At 37.1% G+C, this 20,858-nt stretch overlaps 1 protein-coding gene across 5 annotated transcripts in view; it reads left to right on the forward strand.

The window, feature by feature from the left end:
• Positions 1-20,858, forward strand: part of LOC132398500 (ELKS/Rab6-interacting/CAST family member 1-like) — a 734,829-nt gene that overhangs the window by 574,629 nt on the left and 139,342 nt on the right. For all 5 annotated transcript variants that reach the window (XM_059978062.1, XM_059978065.1, XM_059978064.1 and 2 more), the window contains one exon: positions 815-916. In XM_059978062.1, coding sequence (XP_059834045.1) covers positions 815-916 — 102 coding nt within the window. The remainder of the gene's footprint in view (positions 1-814; positions 917-20,858) is intronic.

The raw sequence follows: 20,858 nt of genomic DNA on the forward strand, positions 1-20,858 counted from the left end.
CCTTGCTCAGGATGTCTCGGACTGCTGTGTATTTGCCTTAATACACAAAAGTTCTGAAAATTCAGAAGTTCTGCTGGTGGTCTTGCCATTCAGTTGAGCAGAGATTTGTGATGTGTTGAAGAGAGAACAGATTTACGTACTTTGTACCCAGACATTCAACTTTATTCTAAGCTGGCACACAGTGATTGTTCATTTGAAGAATCGCTGATCCACTGAAAAGTATGTAATTCATTGAAGTTACTTCACTTTACTTTTAAATAACATTATTCTCATTTATTAGTATTTTACTGTTTAGGTTTATAATTTGTATTTTAATCATTTAAACATATTTTAAATGTTTCTATCAGAAGTATTTAAAAATTGTTCAAAAGCACTTGACACCGTGTGTGCCTGTCAAGGCCTTATAACTGCTCAGAGCTGATTATCTCCTGTGGGATGCTTTTTAAGCGCAGGTCAGCTCACACAGCCAGATACATAAACAAGATACAAGTCCAGGTGGATGGTGCATTCGTTGCAGATGTATAGAGCTGGCCAAATCTGACATAATATCTTGTTAAGTTGGCCAAAGTCCAATTTTGGTTGATAACGCTTCTGCAAAGTGCCTTAATGTGAAAAGGGCATTGGTGTTGGGAAACATTAAACTATAATAAAGTACAGTATCTCTAATGAAATGTAACTTTGTAGCTTTGAAAGAAGTTGCATCTTTAAAGTTGGTGCATTTATATGAGTTTTAAAATATCCTTAAGATGCTTGGGATAAGGATTGGCACTATAGCAAATTTATATATTTACCCCTTTTCCTTCTTCTTTTACAGACCCAGAACAGAATGAAGCTGATGGCAGATAATTACGAGGATGACCATTTGAAATCCTCAGCACAAGCTGAGCAGGCAAACCATAAACCCTCTCCAGAACAGGTGAGAATGTTTTGCCTTCAAACTGGGAATTATTCAGTTAATGGTTAAGGTTTGATACCATCAACTCAGACACATGAGACAACAAAAAGCCATTTTCAGAATATCCTCTCTAAAAGACTTGGATCAAGTTGGAGTTGAGTGATTTAACACCAGGAGGAAATGCCTCAAATGAATGCCACAGGGAAGGATATTTTAATATTAAAATATATGCTTATATACAGTATTAATGTATTAGACATTGTTATATGATCCTTCTTCCTACACTGAGCAGCAATAGCATTTGGTTAATAAATGTGTATTGGTACACTTTGATCCAGTTTGGCACAGCACCTGTGCGAAACTAAACCCATATTTTTTGGCCACGTCAGACCAAGACTGTAATCTGTTCATTTGTTGGCACAAGTCAGAGCGCACATGGAAGGATTAAGCACAAATGAGTTCCTCCAATAACTCCACCAAATCCATTACCTAGACATAAATATATTCATAACGCAGACTAGAGTGGAGCAGCTTATTTCATAATAACAGAAATAAAGTCAAATACAAAATTATTTTCAGATTTCCTTTGGACATTAGATTAGCTGTGATTAACCAACTAAACCCTGGAGAATAATGTATGCCTGTATGTATGAGTATCTACACACCATAAATCCATTCATTATATTGTAACAATAACTGGCTTGTTTTCAAAAGAATAACTGTTTTTCTTTTACCTTAACTGAAAGTGCCTTTGTGATAGTTTTATTTCAAAAAGTTGTGATTGTAGTAATTAAAATCCTAGTACTTAAACATAGTTTCTAGATGTGGTGACCAAACTTCCTATAAGAATGCACCTCAATGTTCAGTGTCTGCATCTTAAGTGATGTGTTACTAAGATCTGTTCAAAGCCATATTGAATCTGTGTTATTGATCTTCATGCATTTAATATACCTGAGTCACTGGACTTTCATAAAACAACATAGCCAAGGAAAGCCAATACATCGACTATATGAAATAGCCTTTTAAGTGATGTAGTGGTCAGGCATACACGTTCACCAATGTCCTGATATTTATTTCCCCTCTGGACATTTGCAATACTGTGGGTTCTGTTGTGGCTCCCTTTAAAGTCAGGATTTAATTTCACAGTTTATATTATTCCAAACATGGTTCTTCTGATGTCCATTTTTTCTAAGTTCACCAAAATGCCATCTGTTTCTATTTATCATTTTCTGATTGTTTCTTACTTAATCCTGCCTCTCCACGTAGCGTGACAGAGAAAGAAGCAACAATTCAACTGATTCCTGGGATCACATGTGGGAATGGTAAAGGATGTGCCAAGCACATTTTCTGGTTTCTCAGTGTTCACCTAACTATTTGTGTTATCTTATGCTTTCTTTCCTTTGTTACTTTCTCCAAAGTTTTTTGTGCAAGACAGGCTTCCATTGTTGTAGAAATGTATTTTGAATTTCTGAACTCTACACTTCTGCATTTGAACATAGTCCAAGCCGATAAACAATGATCACTTAATCAGTTACAAATGCCTCCTTTTATAACTTTTTCCTTTCTCCTCATCATGTTGAAATTGAGACTTGTTACACCACATGTTGCTCTAACTCATTCTTTACCCTGCCTTCAAATGATAGACTAGATTGCCTGCCCACAGTCCAGAATCTAAGATCTAAATTTGACATCATTTAATCATGATTTCCTGATAATTTCTTTTGATCTTCCCTCTCATCCATCCTTGGAGATGCTCCATTCTATAGTATAATGTTCATTATTTAACATACTATTTTGTTGCTGATACCAGGTAGTTATTAACTATTATTATCAAATATTAACTTGAGATTGCCAATTATTACAAACTAATGTTTGAAAATTTGACATTACAAAATTCAAAATTTTAAATTAGTTTTACTGTTAGTTTATTTGAAATTCTCATAGATTAAATCTTTTCCCTGTAGAGTAAAGAATATATGTTAAATCACACTGTCCTCTTTATTGCTATGAGAGGACTGTATGAAATGGTTTCCAAAGAGGTCATGTTTTATAGATGAATCCATTGAAATTCTCGTCATTGTTTAAAATGTCAGATCATAATAGCGATGATCAATGTTAAAAAATAAAACAAAAATTAAATTACTCATTTTTAAATAAAATAATACAATGCAGAGAGTAAAATAAAGAAGAAATGGACCAAAAAGCAAACAGCTGGAGCAACTCAGCAGATCAGACTGCATCTGTGGAGTGAAATGGATAGTCAGTGTTTCGAGTTTGAGACCCTTCTTCTGTCCAGATAAAGAACCTTGACCCTAAGCATCTATTGTTCCCTTGACACATGCTGCCTGACTAGTTGTTCCTTTAACTGTATGCTTTTTGCTCCAGATTGCAGCATTTGCAGCCTCTCGGGTCTCCATAAGGAGAAATGACTGGAATACCTCAGCTGCTTAAAAAATCTAATTGTAACAAAACAATAACTCAACAGCCTTGCCTAAAATTAATTCTAAATTAAATCTATGCTCTGAATTTGTCTGTTTTCCTTTTATAATAACAATTTATTTTGCTTTATGCTTTCTATCAATTTTGATACTTAATTTTTATTTCAAACTTCAGTCCATAAACTAGAAATGACTTAATTTGCTCTTAAAATCAGAGTGCTTTCACTTAAGAATTTTAAGAAACTAGGTTTGTGTTAATTGTTTTGAGATTTATTTTTACTATGTATAAACCTTAACAATTTTACTTTCATATGAAATGGCCAGGTGGGCTTTATACCATTTAAAGATTTGTCAAGAGCTAACTCCTTCAATGTCCTTTCAAACTGTACCTTAGTTCTTACGAGGTAGTTAAAAAAAATCACAGCAGTTCTATTTTCTTAAGTCTTACTATAATGTTGAACAATTGTAAACTTAAACAGTGTTAGAATCTGTCTACATCTTGAAAAGATTATTGTTATTACAAATTCTACCTTTTATAGCAGTAATCATTCAGCCTATTTATATAAGAGATGGCCAAAGTAACAGAGATTTAAAAGATTTTTGAAGACAAAGGATTTTAGTTTACATCACTGTTTGAATTGTTTAAATGCAGCTAATAGTCCTCACTCAAAAGCTTTAAACTTGGAATGTTTTGTCACGAGTAGGTGCCAAGGTAGAAACATTTTTCATAAAGTAATAGACAAGTATTTGGAAAAGACAAATCAAGAGGATGGGGACACTAAAATAGTTAGAGTTGATATTAGAGAAGTTCCCAACTCTTACCTTTGCTCCCATGATCTCTATATTTTAATTAAGTATACTAATGCTTTCTGTGAACAAAATTGTGTCCATACAAGTGTATAAGATAATCTTAACATCTTTTGTGAGTGATATAGATTTGTTGCTGTTGTTGCAATATGCTTAAACACTACTCACTTTTGTGCTTATAAGCTGTAAACACCTGATGACTCCTTTCTTAGAAATGAACAGTATGAGATCCAATTTTGCAAATATATGGTTCCCAGTTGGTCTATACATTGGTAAAATTACCCCTTTACCTTGCAACAAGGAATAAAATGTGGGTTTTGAGTTCATCTTTAAAGCAATTTTTCTCATTTCAAAAAGGAAAACAATGATTTCATCAAAGAAGACTAATATTATGATTATTCTCAGAACACAATTAACCAGGAGTGTTTTATTTTTTCCAAATGTACCCAATTTAACTGTTATTGTTTACTGTCTTACATCATAAGATTAAATCTATAAATGTTTTCCTTGAAATAATTACCTACAAAATAATAATGTTTATTAAGCTGTATTTGTGGTGTTCTGGAGCAGTGTACAAATGAGTGACAGTGTTGTACATTCACAATGACCCAAATTATTCAGCTCAAAATGAAATCCAATTTACCTTATCCTATTTTTTTTTCAAAATGTGAATGGGTTTGACTCAGGAAATGAATGCTTACTAGGAGTCTGCTTCCGAAAAATACCTATTTTATAAATGAGTAACAGGCATGTATCCCCATGCACAGTATTTTGGAGATTGTGGTTTTCAGGCAAGGAAATCAAGGATGCATATCCTCCTATCATATTGTTCTACATTTTCATTTTCTCTCTCTCTCTCTCTCTCTCTCCTCTCCATGTTGTTGCACTTATCAAACTTGCCTGAAAGAACAATGTCAAATGTCTACTCAAATGCATGCATCTCCAGTTTACACTCCATCCTGGAAATTCAATCAATATTCCAAATTATGTTACATATCCAGTCAAGAGAAAACTTGCATATATTTATTTGTGTATACCTTGGTGCCTATTGATGATGTGCCTGGCCTAGTTCTTCTGTCAGCTTCCCTAGAGGCAGTAGTATGACTTGTGGAATGCTATTGACTTACAGTAAAGGAAGTCATAGAATCATTCAGCATTGAAATAGGCCTACTTCAACCATTTCCTATGGCAGGTGATTTCACATAGATACAATCCTTTTGGGGAAAAAAAAATACCCTTCCAAGTTCGAAGTTCCAAGTAAAATTTATTAGCAGAGTATTGAATGTCACCACATACAACCCTGAGATTCTTCAAGTTCTTCTTACTTAAACATTCCCCTTCTCACATAAATCTATGGTCTCTAGTTCTTGATACCCCAACTCTGGGGGAAAAAACTGGGTTCATTCAGTGCATTCATGACTTTATACACCTCTACAGAGTCACCTCTCAGTTTCCTTCACTCCAAGGAATGAAGTCCTAGACTGTCCAACCTCTGGCTATAATTCAGTCTCTCAAGTCCTGGCAGCATCCTTGTAAATGTTTTCTGCACTCTTTCCAGTTTAATAACATCTTTCCTATAGCAGGGCAACCAAAACTGAACATAATACTCCAAATGCAGCCTAATGTTCTATACAACTACAACATGATCTCCCAACTTGTAAATCAGTGCATTGACTGAAGAAGGCAAATATGCCAAAAGTTTTCTTTCCCACCCTGTCTACCTGTACTTCACATTCAAGGAACCATATACTTGTACTTCAAGGTCCCTCTGATCTACAACACTCAACAGGCCCTTGCTTTTCACAGTGTGAATCCTACCTGAATTGACTTTCTAAAATACAGCACCTCGCACTAATCTGAATTAAACTCTTATTTGCCATTTCTCAGCCCACATACTCAGCTGATCAAGATCATTCTGTTAATTTTAATAAAATGCTTCAATGTCATCTGTAAATCATGCCTTGTACATTCTTAACCAAGTCATTGATGTAGATGATAAACAATGGACCCAAGCACTGACCCCTGAGGCATACCACTAAATCTCCTACCAGCAAACCAATTCCATTCAGTCAGCTGTCCCTGGATTCCATATACTCTAGCCTTCTAGAGCAGCCTACCATGTGGAACCTTATCAAAGGTTTTACTAAAGGACCACATCTACCACCCCACCCTCTTCGTTACATCAAAAAACTCTGTCCATTTCATGAGACATAATTTCCCATGCAGAAAGCCATGCAGACTATCCCTAACCAACCCCTGTTTTTCTAGATGTACTTAAATTGTATCCTTCAGAATCCTTTCCAGTAACTTACCTACTAAGATATTTGACTTACTGGTCTATAGTTTTATTTTATTTATTTTTATTTAGAGATGCAACATGGGGCAAGCCCTTCTGTTCCACTCAGCAACCTACCTATTTAATACTAGCCTAATCACAGGACAATTTACTTTGCCTCATTAACCGACTACCTGTTACACCTTTGGATTGTGGGAGTAAAGCAGAGCACCCAGAGGAAACCCACACAGTTCAGGGGGAGAAAGTACTAACTCTTTTCAGACAACTCTGGATTGACCTTGGAACTCCAAACACCCTGAGCTGTATAGTGTCATGCTAACTGTAACGTTACTGTAACACAACATTTGCTACCCACCATCCTACCAGCTCCTTGTCTGGGACCAACAAATGTCTCAATTAGGGCTCCTGCAATTTCTTTAGCCTTCACGGATTTCTTGGATAAACCTATTCAGGCCCTGAAGATTTGTCTACCTTCGTACCTTTTAAGACAACTAGCACATCATTACATAGACTATTCCTCCATGACCTCCCCATTTTTTTCCTAGTTCATGTCTTTCTCCATGGTAAAACACAGTGGAGAAATGTTTATTAAGGAACTCGCCCATCTCTTACAGCTCCACACCAAGCTGTTCCCTTTGGTCTGTGAGGGGCTTTTCTCTTTCTGGTTACTCGTTTTCCCTTAATATATTTACAAGATCTCTCTGGACTTCCCTTAATCTTTTCTACCAAAGTTATTTCATGCCCCCTTTTTGCCTTCCTGATTTCCTTCTTCAGTACACTACTGCAGCCCTTATACTCCTCCAGGGATTCACTTGATCCCTGCCGCCTGTATCTAATTAATTCTTCTTTCTTTTTCCTGGCCAGGGCTTCGATATCCAGTGTCATCCAGGTTTCTCTAGTAGTACCAGTCTTGCACTTCACTCTAACAGGAATATGCAGACCTTGCACTCTCAAGCCTCCCATTTGCCTGCCAACAACCCACTCTATTCATCTTCTGCAAGCTCCTATCTCTTACTATCAAAATTCTCAATGTCCCTGTTTAGGACTTGAAAATGTGAACCAGTCCTTTCCATTTCCATAACAATTTTGAAATTAATGGAACTATAGCCATGATCCCAAAGTTCTCCCTCACTGTCATCTCTGTTGCCTACCCTGTCCTAATACTCAAGAGTAGCTTCAGCTTTATCCTCTCTCTCAAAGGATCCTCTATATATTGTGTGAAGAAGCTCTCTTGAACACACTTAATAAATTCCACCCCATATAATTCCATAACAGTATGGCAATCTCACTGTATGTTAGGAAAGTTGAAATTTCTACTATTGCAGCCCTATTATTCTTCAACTCTGCACTATTTCCCTGCATATTTGTTCTAATTCCCATTGACTATTTGGAGGCCTACAACACAATTCCAACAATGTAATCACCCTCTTATTATTTCTCAACTCCACCTAAAAAGCCTCACTGCATGATTCTTTAGTAATGTCATCTCTGATCTCTATTGTAACATTTACCTTAATTAAAAATGAAACACTGCCTCTTCTCTTTCCTCCATCTCTATCCCACCTCTAGCACCTGTATCCTGGAACTTTTAGCTGTCCCTCCCTCAATTATGTCTCCATGATGGCTATGATATTCTAGTCCCACATAACTATCCAAGCCTTAACTTCATCCTCCTTACCTGTCTGACCTCTTGCATTGACCCTTTCAGCAGTGTTACCTGCATGTGTCCAATAGCTATTGAAGTTTTTGTGCTGTAGTAAAAATGGGGCATTACGTATTAGATACAGCCTATGTTTGGATCCATAGGTTTGGACTGCAGGAAGAAAGGGTTACGCGTGTGCTACACCCACCTCCTTGATGCTCCATTCCCAAGACTTATCTTGTTCCTCCCTTAGCCAGTTGACTCCCTGCTTCCTTTTGCCTTGGGTACCTCTATCTTTACCTTCACCTCACTATCGGAGGCTTCCACAGCCAGATCTCAAAATTAGAAAGTTTGTTTTCACAGTCAGCAGACTTCTGAGAAAGTATCAAACGTGTGAAGTGACTGCTACTAAGTGGTGTAAATACTGTTTTAGTCAGCTGCCTAGTTTCAACCGATGCTATCAGCTCTTAAGTTGACTTCTGTACTCCTGGGCTGAGGCCGGAATATTGCCGTTAACGTTGGCTAGTTACCAAAATATCATTAATATATTGCAATACAAATATTATGCATCTCATCCTCTGGGCCAAATGAGCACAATCCAGTGTTATCCAATTTAAACCCACAGATAGTAGGAAAGCATTCAAAAAAATACTGTGTACAATGCAATCAGAAGATAAAAGCTAATAGAATTATGAGGAAAGTGCATTATGAATATAAATTTGGTTTGGTGACAGGAAGGAGAGGTAGTTAGAAGATTTTCAAACTGGGTGTGGTTTGCAGTGTGTTCCCTCAGGCTCAGTTCTAGAGCCATTTGCTTTTTCATTATTTTCTCTGAGCAACCTAGACTCTCGTATTAATGAGTCTGCATTTTTTTTGGCATGATACAGTCTTTTGCAAAGTAGTAGATTCTGTGAAGGTAATTATACATTTGGGGACAGCATAAACAGGACAGTGAAATGAGCTAACACACAGCAAATTACATACAATGCGGAGAAATGTGAGATGTACTTTTGGGAACTGATATGTAAAGACATTATATTGCATAAAATTGTAGAGAATTCAAGAGACTTTGGAGTCCACTTGTATTCATCCTTGAAAGAATGAATAAAATTATTAAAATTCATGAGTTTATTGACTTTATAAACAGAGGAAAGAATAGAGAGAATAACATGCAAGAGTTTGAATTCAGAAGAACAGTTCTTAGCACTACAGCAAGGACGTAAAAGAACTAGAATGGTATAGTGGAGATTTACCAGGATATTATTAGAGTGATTGGCTTTAGATATGACAGAGGGATAAAAGTGTTAAGATTATTGTTCTTGTAGGAAAAAGATTAATGGATAACCTAATAGTGCTATTCAAAATGATGTGATATTTTTTGACAACAATATAGAAATCTATTTCCCAAACCAATGGATTAATGATCAGAGATTTTAGATTTAAAATCATCAGGAAGAAATCAACAGACAAGATATCATTTTCACATTTGTCAGGATGTGGAATACTCTTATCAGGAAAGGGGACAAAAGTCTATTCCATAAATAACTTTTAAATGGAATTAGGCAGGCACAGCAGGAAGAGGACCTTACAGTGTTACAGACAAAGAACAGCTAGTTCATCTTTTGCATTTTCAAAGAGTCAACACGGACTTGGTAAACAGGTAGTATTAGGACTGGATTTGTCCTTTTTAAAAATGTAAACACTACACACTCATTCTGTGAACTAAAGATATTAAAGATATGATAAATTTTGCTAGTTGGTCACTTCATCTTCCTCTACTTATAAAGTCAAATTGATATGCATTTTAACTATATTAGTTTCCTGTGATACTTTTAAGGATATGTGCAGAAGGCTTAAACCATGTTGAAATTAAAACTTCAATTTGTTAAATAAATAACAAATGACAATAACTCTTGTGAAAATAGTGTTCTTGGTTGTCTGTGTGTAGACTTCAGAATGTGTTGGCAGTATTACATTGAATGAACCATGTTCTATGAAGAATAATCAGTCCAATTCATTAGTAGGAAGACAGAGTAGCTGTGTAACCTATTGCTAAAGCAACATCTTAATAGGCAGGATAATATTGAACAGGGAAGCAGATGAATTTTTGAGTAAATGGTGTGTAACTAACTGGATATACTCCACTAGTATTCCTCTGTCTATTAAGAGGGATTCCCTGTCTCTCAATCAATGCAAGATGTATCCATGAAATTGGGATTCCTTCAGGATCCTATCTATAGTCAGGTATATGCATTTTATAGTATTTACAGAAGGCTTTGTTCAGATGTTCTAACTGGGATAAGAGAGCTAGATTTTATTATATAAGCATAGAATCTGGCCTATGAGCGATGTTCACTTGAAAATTCAATCTTCACAAGGAAAGGTGCATAGAACTCAGTGAAATAACTGACATGCACTTTATTGGCTATCTTAAAGCAGATAACAAATTTTTACTTTGAGCAGCCCTGAATTACATTCAGTTCTTTTGAAGATGAAGCATGAAGTCGTGGATTCACCTTCTAATGTTATCTGCGTTAGAGTGTAAGAGGAGTTGCAGAATGTTCATAAACTCTACCCTATCAACCTCTATCAATATAAATTTGGACAATTTGTGTATTGATTTTGATTACAAGGACTTGTTACTCTAAAATCAAGCTTGGATGTCTTCGTGGTAAAGGATACTGTAAAGACAAACATTATTGGTGTGCCATAAAGACTGGTGTGTCCAAAGTTGAAGGGAACGTAACAAAAATTATATAGAATATTCTCATATTTGCCATTTTCTCCCTTTACATTAACTAAATATATTTTATATTTTGATGTTGTAAGTACAACCCTGCCACTCATGTACAGAACCGAGCTAATATGTTTAACGAGAAACTTTGTCTTTCAATCAGTCTGATCTTTTCGCACAATAAAAGGAATGAGATCATTGGGAAGGTGCCACTACTTGAATGTATTCTAATGTACAATCCAGTTGTAATCTATACCTACTAATTTACTTTTATTTCATCTCCATGCTATCATTGGCTGTCCTTGTCATCTGCACCCAAAAAGGATGATGAGGAGGGCATATGGGCATAGCCAATCAGATGAACTTAAGCAGCTATTTTGTTCAGAATGGTGAGAATTTGTTTTGACTCCTTGTTTCTCACAATCACTTGAACATATGTTAATCCCAAATTGCTAACTGCAATCCTTTGTGTGGTTGTGCTCCATTTCATTTGAACATGGTGTTTAACCCATTTGTGTACCTTTGCTTGGGGGCAGATCACTTTTACTGACCTGAAATTCCTTTCCTTCATGCAAGAGAATGCTGGAGACTTGGCAGTTAAAGTTAAAGGCGCACATTTAGAATTCAAATATCTGAACTCTAATATTAAAAGAAAATAAGCATTTTCATTTGTATTCCATGTTTAGGCTGAAGAGAAAATGTGCAATGCAGACAGATTTCATGTTAATCATGTAATTGCTATGTATGATCAATGATAAAAACATTTTGAGAGTTCTGAAGGTAAATGACAATGATTGAAGCCAAACAGGGTGAGATAAAAAGTGTGTATAGTTCAACCTAATTTCATAACTGAAATAATGATATATCTCTAATGTATCATTACAATTTTTGGTCTATTTAATGCCTATTATTCATATACAAAGCAAAACTGACCTTCATTTCTATTTTATTTGTAGTATTTATTTGCATCAACCAGAATTAATGTAAAGGTTTTACACTGACTTAAAAATCCCAAAACGTTCAACAAAGTAAACGGTACTGACAGTCAGATGCCAGCTTTTTTACTTTGAAGATCTCTCAGGCCAGTACGCGATGCAGAATTGCAGAATATTATGATGGTAGCAGAGGGGGGTGGATTGTGCAGTGCGAGGGTGATTAGCAAAATGACAGCAGTGTCATGGATGGACTGGGATCTCGAAGGACAGAAAATGAGATCTAGTCTCTTATGAATCTCAGCATGGAGACTTATTAACCTCAGGCATTTTTGTTATATTCACAGGATTTCTCAAAGCGGTTCACAGATAACTATTTTTGAACAGCAATCACTGTTGTTTTGTATCCAGTAAACATAGTATACACAGGAGATACCTACAAACATCAGTGAAATATGTAGCTGGTTGATCTACAGTACATGATTAGTTAGAGGGATGAAGTTGTTTTGGGCATCAGATTCATTAAGTAGTAACAGAATCTGTACAATAACAGATGGATTCAATATCTCCACCCACACATTCTGAAAGAGGTGGCTGAAGAGATCACGGAGGCATTATAATGATCTTTCAAGAATGACTAGATTCTGGAATGGTTCCGGATGACGAAAATTGCAGATTAGAAGAATGGACATATAAATGGTACAAACCCCATTTCCAGAAAAGTTGGGATATTTTCCAAAATGCAATAAAAACAAAAATCTGTGATATGTTAATTCATGTGAACCTTTATTTAACTGACAAAAGTACAAAGAAAAGATTTTCAATAGTTTGACTGACCAACTTAATTGTATTTTGTAAATATACACAAATTTAGAATTTGATGGCTGCAACACACTCAACAAAAGTTGGAACAGAGGCATGTTAACCATTGTGTTACATCACCTTTCCTTTTAACAACACTTTTTAATCGTTTTGGAAATGAGGATACTAATTGTAGTAGATTTGCAATCGGAAATTTTGTCCATTCTTGCTTGATATAAGACTTCAGCTGCTCAACAGTCCGTGGTCTCCGTTGTCTGATTCTCCTCTTCATGATGCGCCATACATTTTCAATACGAGTTAGAGCTGGACTGGCAGCAGGCCAGTCAAGCACACGCACTCTGTGTCTACAAAGCCACGCTGTTGTAGCCCATGCAGAATGTGGTCTGGCATTGTCCTGCTGAAATAAGCATGGACGTCCCGGGAAGGGACATCGCCTTGATGGCAACATATGTCTCTCTAAAATCCTAATATACGCCTCAGAGTCAATGGTACCTTCACATACATGCAACTCACCCATGCCGTGGGCACTGATGCACCCCCATACCATCACAGGGGCTGGCTTTTGCACCTTTCGCTGATAACAATCAGGATGGTTGTTTTCATCTTTGGCACTGAGAACTCGACGCCCGTTTTTTCCGAAAACTAGCTGAAATGTGGATTCATCTGACCACAGCACACGGTTCCACAGTCTTTCGGTCCATCTGAGATGAGCTCAGGCCCAGAGAACTCGCCGGCGTTTCTGCATAGAGTTGATGTATGGCTTCCTCCTCGCATAATACAGTTTCAGGTTGTATTTCTGGATGCAGCGACAGACTGTGTTAAGTGACAATGGTTTTCCGAAGTACTCCCGAGCCCAGGTGGCTATAATTGTCACAGTAGCATGACGGTTTCTTAGGCAGTGCCGCCTGAGGGCTCAAAGATCACGCGCATTCAACAGTGGTTTCCGACCTTGCCCTTTACGCACTGAGATGTCTCTGAATTCTCTGAATCTTTTCACAATATTATGTACTGTAGATGTTGAAAGACCTAAATTCTCTGCAATCTTGTGTTGGGAAATGTTCTTTTTGAACTGACTAACAATTCTCTCATGAATTTTGGCACAAAGGGGTGAGCCACGACCCATCCTTGCTTTCAAAGACTGAGCCTTTGATGGACTCTACTTTTATACCCAGTCATGATACCTCAGCTGCTACCAATTAGCCTGCTTAATGTGGAGTCTTCCAAACCAGTGTTACTTGAATATTCTGTGCACTTTTCAATCTTATATTTTAAGTCTGTTCCAACTTTTGTTGAGTGTGTTACAGCCATCAAATTCTAAATTTGTGTATATTTACAAAATACAATTAAGTTGGTCAGTCAAACTATTGAAAATCTTTTCTTTGTACTTTTGTCAGTTAAATAAAGGTTCACATGAATTAACATATCACAGATTTTTGTTCTTATTGCATTTTGGAAAATATCCCAACTTTTCTGGAAATATGGGTTTGTAGATGAAATACAGTGTTAGGAAGTAGATGGTCATGCAATTTGGTAGAAGAAGTGAAGGGGTTGACTATTTTATAAATAGAGAGAAAATACAAAAAAACTGAGGTACAAAGGGAATTTGGAGTCCTTGTTAATTTGCAGGTTGAGTCTGTGGTGAGGAAGGCAAATGCAAAGTTAGCATTTGTTTCAAGAGAACTAGAATATAAATTTTGCAAGGATGTAACATTGAGACTTCATAAAGCTCTAGTGGGCCTCGCTTGGAGTATTGTGAGCAGTTTTGGGTGCCTTATCTTAGAAAGGATGTGCTGAAACTGGAGAGGGTTCAAAAGAGGTTTACAAAAATGATTCCAAAATTGAATGGCTTGTCATATGAAGAGCGTTTGATGGCTCTGGGCCTATATTCACTGGAATTCAGAAGAACAAGGGTGACCTAATTGAAACATATTGAATGGTGAAAGGGCTGAATGGAGTGGATGTGGAGACGAAGTTTCCTATGGTGGGAGAGTCTAAAACTAGAGGACACAGCCTCAGAATAGAGTGGAATCCTTTTAAAATGGAGATGAGGAGTTATTTCTTTAGTCAGAGAGTGGTGAATCTGTGGAATTTGTTACCACAGGCCTCTGTGGAGGCCAAGGCTTTATGTATATTTAAGGCAGAGGTTGATAGATTCTTGATTGGTCAGGGCATGAAGGGATACGGGGGGAAAGCAAGTGACTGGGGTTGAGAGGAAAATTGGATCAGCCATGATGAAATGGCGGAGCAGGCTTGTTGGGCCAAATGCCCTAATTCTGCTCCTATATCTTATACTGTTATGGTCTTACCCCAACATTTCACTGTTTTATCATTTATCAACCAATCTTATTGCCTACTATTGCCATATATAATACTGTAGTGGCAACGCAAACAAATGTGTTGAGATTATGTCAGAGATTATTATGCAAAGTACTCCAAACAGGAAGCAAACCTGTCTCAAAAGTACTGATTTATGGTTTCAACAGATTTAGGACTATGGATTGGATTCAGTTTGTTCGCTGATGAAAGTTAGTCATTTAATTAACTTAATGAGGATGTATACCTTTGTTTAGTTAATTATTTTTAATCAGAGTGATTCAAAAGGTTATTTAAATGGTGGTTGATTGAAAAGCATTGATGGACAAAGGAATCTGGTGTCCTTGTACACAAGTCGTTGAAAGTAATATGCAGATGCTGCAAGCTGTTAAGGAAGGTGATATGTTAGCTTTCATTATGAGAAATTTTAGAAGAATGAGAGGTGATTTTTATAGAAACGTACAAAACTCTGACAGAGCTTAACTGGTTGATTGTTTCCCCTGTCTGGAATGGCCCAGAACCAGTGGTCTCTGTCAGGATTCAAGGTTAAGACATTTAAGACCAAGATGTGGATTGATTTTTTCACTCAGTGGAAGATGAACCTGTGGAATTCTTTACCCCCAACAACTGAATATATTTCAGATTTGTAGTTATAAAAAGCCTCAAAAGGTATGAGGAGAGAGAGGAATATGGTACTGTGAATCAGCCATGTTTGTGCTAAATGGTGGCATAGGTCTCACTGACTGAATGGCCTGCTGATAACAATAATTTTTCTAGGTTTCTATGTTGTCACAAATAATACTTTTCTAAACCCAGCCATTGAAAGTGGAGAGAAGCCCTGTCAATGTGTTAAGTGTCGTTATAGCACAAGCATGGATGATGATGAGTAGTGCTCTCTGTGGGTTAAATGGGACCACCTAATAAAACTCACATCCCTTTCCAACTTTCAGAATCATCTTCACAACCACAATTTCTCCCCTGCCACAGGCATCCTCAGTGTCTCCCCCACCTCCTTCCATTAGTGGAACCATTCTAACCACAATGGCTGTCTGATGGTGAGAACCTGACTACAGTTAATTTCTGAACCTTGAGAAAGGAGGAAGTTTCTACTCAGTTCCTTGGTGCAGTTTAAAATCCAAGCCATGCAGTCTTCTATAGAGATAAATTTCAATAAACCTGGAGTTAATTGTGCACAAAAGAAATTACCAGATATTCAGGGGAAATCAAACTTTCATTTTCCAATCAAATGCATTTTAAAATTGCTTACCAAACATCTTATGAAATATGTCACTGTATTTCAACTGTTCGGATAGAAACACTGATGGCTCCAATTGAACCATCAAAATACAAAAAAAATCTGAGCCAGTATATACATTGGATCATGTGAAAATTTTTAACTGTTAATGTTTATTTTATTTACATCATCATTGGGACATCAGTTACTGCAGTTGCTCTGGGCTAAAATGACATATGAATTAGATTTATTAGACATTTCTGTACATTCTGGCTCTGAGCAACATCTTTCAGGGAGTTTTTCAGCTTTACTCAAATCTTTGTGTGTTGCAAATGTCTTTGGTTATTAATTGTGACTTTTTTTGCATAGGAGTTGGGACATTATTTGGCAGATGCACTGTATAGTTTGTTGGTGACACTTGGAGTACTGTGTAGTTTTGGTCATCCTGTTACAGGAAAGAAGTGGTTAAGCTGGAAAGAGTGCAGAAAAGATTTATGAGGCTATTGCCAGGACTAGAGGGCCTGATTTATAGGGAGAGGTTGGCCAAGTTATGTCTATATTCCTTGGAGCATAGGAAAATGAGGGGTGATGTAATAGAGGTTTATTAAATCATGAGGAGCATAGATAAGATGGATGATAAGAGTCTTTCCCAAGGGTAGGAGAGTCCAAAATTAAGGGCATAGATTTTGGGTGAGAGGGGAAACATTTTAAAGGAAATTGAGGAGCAACTTTTTTTCCCACAAAATATGTGGTGAGTTTATGGAATGGGCTGTCAGAGTAAGTGGTTGAGGCAGGTATAGGAGTATCATTTAAGAAGCACTTGGATAGGTATATGAATTTCAGGGTGTATATTATATATATATTTCTTTTGACATTACACATACCTTTGAACTTTGAAACTTTGAAGGGCAAGGCTTGGAGGGATGTAGGCCAAACCCAGGAAATCATGACAAGATAGGTGAGCACCACTGTCGGCCTGGGTTCTATGACTATATAATTTCGAGGTAAATGACAACAGTCAAAGTATGACTTCCAAGGACTGTGTTATACAACAGAAACCGTGCATGCATATGAAAGATCCCAAGATGTATTTCAGATAAATATGAACACAACACCATAGGCAGCCAAGGTCTTAAGAAATTTCTTCATTTAGAAATCAGGTGTAAATGGACCTTTGATTAAGTGTTAATGTAGGTACAATTTTGGAAGAATGAGCAGGATGTGCAAGAAGCATACAAGCAAGCAAACAAAAGTTTACAAACTTAATTTATAATTCATTGTAATATTTTTATTACCTAAGTGGTTTACCAGTGCAATGTATAAACAGGTACAATGTTCTGATTTGAAAATTTTAAAGTACTGATTTTCAGTGACTTAAATGACTTAAATGCAAATCAGTAATGGTATTAGAAATCTTAGCAAGGTTTAAATAGTGGATAGTTGTAACTTGTTAATGTGACTTGAATTTAGACCAACAATATCCTACTCTCCTTAATATTAAATTATTAAACTTAAATCACTACTTAGTCACTACTTAAATCGGTGCATTTGGAAAAAATGAGTATCGTACTGTTCGCTACTTATGTGTGATGTGCTTAATAACCCAGTGTTGCATAAAATAAATCAGGAGATTTATGACTTCCTTGATGGCCTGTGAAATTGGAAAATTCATTGTCCATATATTGTATTTGTAGGGTATGACCTAATGATATGAACATTGAATTTTTTTCAGTTTCAGGTAACATGCACCCCTTTGCCCCTACGGATATCGTTTGACCCATTGAATTCTTCCAGCAGCTTATTTTTCTGCTCCAGATGTCTTACGTCTCCTGAAAATTTTGGGAGACGTAAGACATTTTGTTCATTGAAAAATGTCCACTAATCTCTTTGAAGATGATTGTTAAGATCTGGTATGAGAATGCAGAGCATACTATTTTCAATTAAGTCAGCATTCTACAATTGGCTGTGTCTCTTGCTTGTGTAACTAAGGATCATCACCTTTCAGATTAAGTACTGTGAGTGGCTAAAAGTACTCTGGCTCAACCTTACCAAGAAGTTATTAATAAATTATATTATCAAAATTGGACGATTTACTAGATTCATACAATTCAAACCGTGGAACACACAGCCTGCACATCATGCTGATATTAGCATTATGCCCACATTTGCCTTTAGTAGATCTACCACTACAAACTGCTGACAGGAGCAGTTCCAGTCCTAACTGATTGATTTAAGAAATCCATCAAGGATTTTTGAAGTCTAACTAATCTGAGAGCTTTTAATAAAGGATAAAGGAAGGAAATGCAAATAATGGGGACTTCCAAAGGAAACTTGATGAATTAGGGACCTCAGTTATGTGGATAGACTTGTGAAACTGGGACTTTTCCTGTTAAAATGGAGGATATGATAGAGAGATGAACTGAAAATCATGAAGGGACTAGACAATGTCAATAGAGAGAAACAGCTTCAATTTGTAAAAGAGTTGAGAACCAGCTGACACAGAATGATGTTGATTGCAAAAGAGCACAATTTAGAGTCAAGAATGCCTTGCAGTAGAAATAGTGGATGTAAATTCAATGCTAACATTCAAAAGGGAGCTAGAATAATTACCATCCAATAGCATCTGCATTTGTTGTAATGAAGTACTTTGACTGGTTGGTTTGGCTCAATTCAACTCCTGCCCAGCAAGGACCTGAACCTTCTTCAGTTCTCCTATCATCACAACAGATTGGCAGAAGATGCTGTCTTGCTGGCTGCCCACTCTGCTGCTGGTCACCTGGACAATCAGAATATGTGTAGCAGGATGTTGTTCACTCACTACAGCTTAGTGTTTAACACCATCAGCCCCTCAAAACATTGTCAAGCTCCCTCTGAACTGGATCCTCAACTTCTTCATTGGGAGATCACAATTAGTACAGATCAAAAACCACATCTCCTGCTCCTCCCATCTCAGGGCTTAGTCCCTTGCTCTGCTACCTCTGTATCTAAGACTGAATGCATAAGCATCAGCTCTAACACCATTTACAAATTCACCACTGACATCACAGTTGGCGGAATCGCAGATAGTGACAATAGGTACAGGAATGAGATAGATCACGTGGTTGGCTGATGTTGTAGCAACAACCTTGCACACAGTGTCAGCAAAACCAAGGAACTGATTTTGGAAGAAGATGTCAAATGAACTAACACAGTCCTCTTTGAAGGGTATGAGGTGGGAAAGATGAGCAGCTTTAAGTTCCTGGGTGTCAACATTTTGGAGAATCTATCCTGAGCATAGCACATAGATGCTGCCATGAAGTATTTTCTTAAGGGAGTTTAAGGAGATTGCTTGTGAAGTTTAAGGAAGTTTGACACAGTATCAAAAGTCCTGGCATATGCAGACATTCCACCTCTCCTGGAAGTCCAGGAGTCTCCCGCATATTGATAACGGCTCCCTGACGCCCACAAGTTATATACAATATCCCAGAAATTGATTTTTTTGAGAGAAAGAGGAAGAGTGAGAGGGAGCATCCTGATTTGTATCTCTTCGTGCTAAGTAGACATATCAGTTTTCTCTGTGGGCAGGATTTACAGTCGACCTCTCTCTCTCTTTCATTGTCCATCAGTTCAGTTTAGTGTCCTGCTACGCCATGGCAGAGTGTTCGACAAAAAGAAAATATAAAACGTACTTTACCTCAGACTACACTAAAATGTACTCCTGCCTAATAGGGGTCAAAAATAATGACATGTTGCTCACTGCACTGTTTGCAACAGTGACTTTTCTATTGCCTGTAGTGGGTTAAGTGACTATAAAAGACATGTTGAGGTGAGTTTAACACCTCCCTGAAATGAGTTTTTGCAGAGTGGGATGTCTGCCTATGTCCATTGGAAAGCATTCGGACTGATTGCATCATGGCCTCTGATGCACATGAATACAAGAGGCCATAGGGACTGGTGGACTCAGCCAGTTCCATCATGGGTACAACTCCCCAGCATTGAGGAATGGTCTTACAAAGGTGATATCCATCATCAAGGCCCTGTTCTCATTGTTGCCATCGAGCCTTGGGCCTTGATCCTCGGTATCAATTCCAGGCCATGCCAGTCACTGAACACTAGGCCTTGATCTCCCGACTCACTGAAGATTGGACCCCAAACACTAGGTTTTGAATTCCAGTCTCACTGATTTATGAACCCATGAAGTCAATGGAAATTGTTCTTCTTGCCCACAAGGAACTCCAATTCCGTCAAATGGCCGATATCATATATGCTTAAATGAGACCCATCCAAAGACTTGCTGAGGAAACTTTGACAGTTTCCCCTCACTTCACCATTACTGATGTAGTTTTTTGAGTTCTTGGATTGTTTGAATTCTTAGAAAACAAGAAAAAGTTGAAACTTTAAAAACATTTAAAGTTACAAAAAGCAAACTAATTAACAATATATAAGCAATTAATTGTTTTCATATGATATTATCTCATATATTGTCTTGACCTGAAAGACCATCCTTCATCGCTCACATGAATGAGCTTCCTGATTTAGCACCAGTCTATGCCCTGTTATAGCTGCTATTGACAAAGACTGCATGTGTTGGAATGTAAATACAGATTTTATACTTATCTCAGATTCTAAAAGCTTAATTGTACTTAGACTATGTTAAATGATTTGTTGTGATTTTTAACACTTTGCTTTGAATAGCCACAAAATCAAATGAACTAATGTTGAATCTGAATTCATCTGCTTTGGTAGATTATTGGGTATGGTGTCCA

The sequence above is a fragment of the Hypanus sabinus genome, chromosome 8 (genome assembly GCF_030144855.1).
Source record: "Hypanus sabinus isolate sHypSab1 chromosome 8, sHypSab1.hap1, whole genome shotgun sequence".
In the NCBI taxonomy this organism is placed as follows: domain Eukaryota; kingdom Metazoa; phylum Chordata; class Chondrichthyes; order Myliobatiformes; family Dasyatidae; genus Hypanus; species Hypanus sabinus.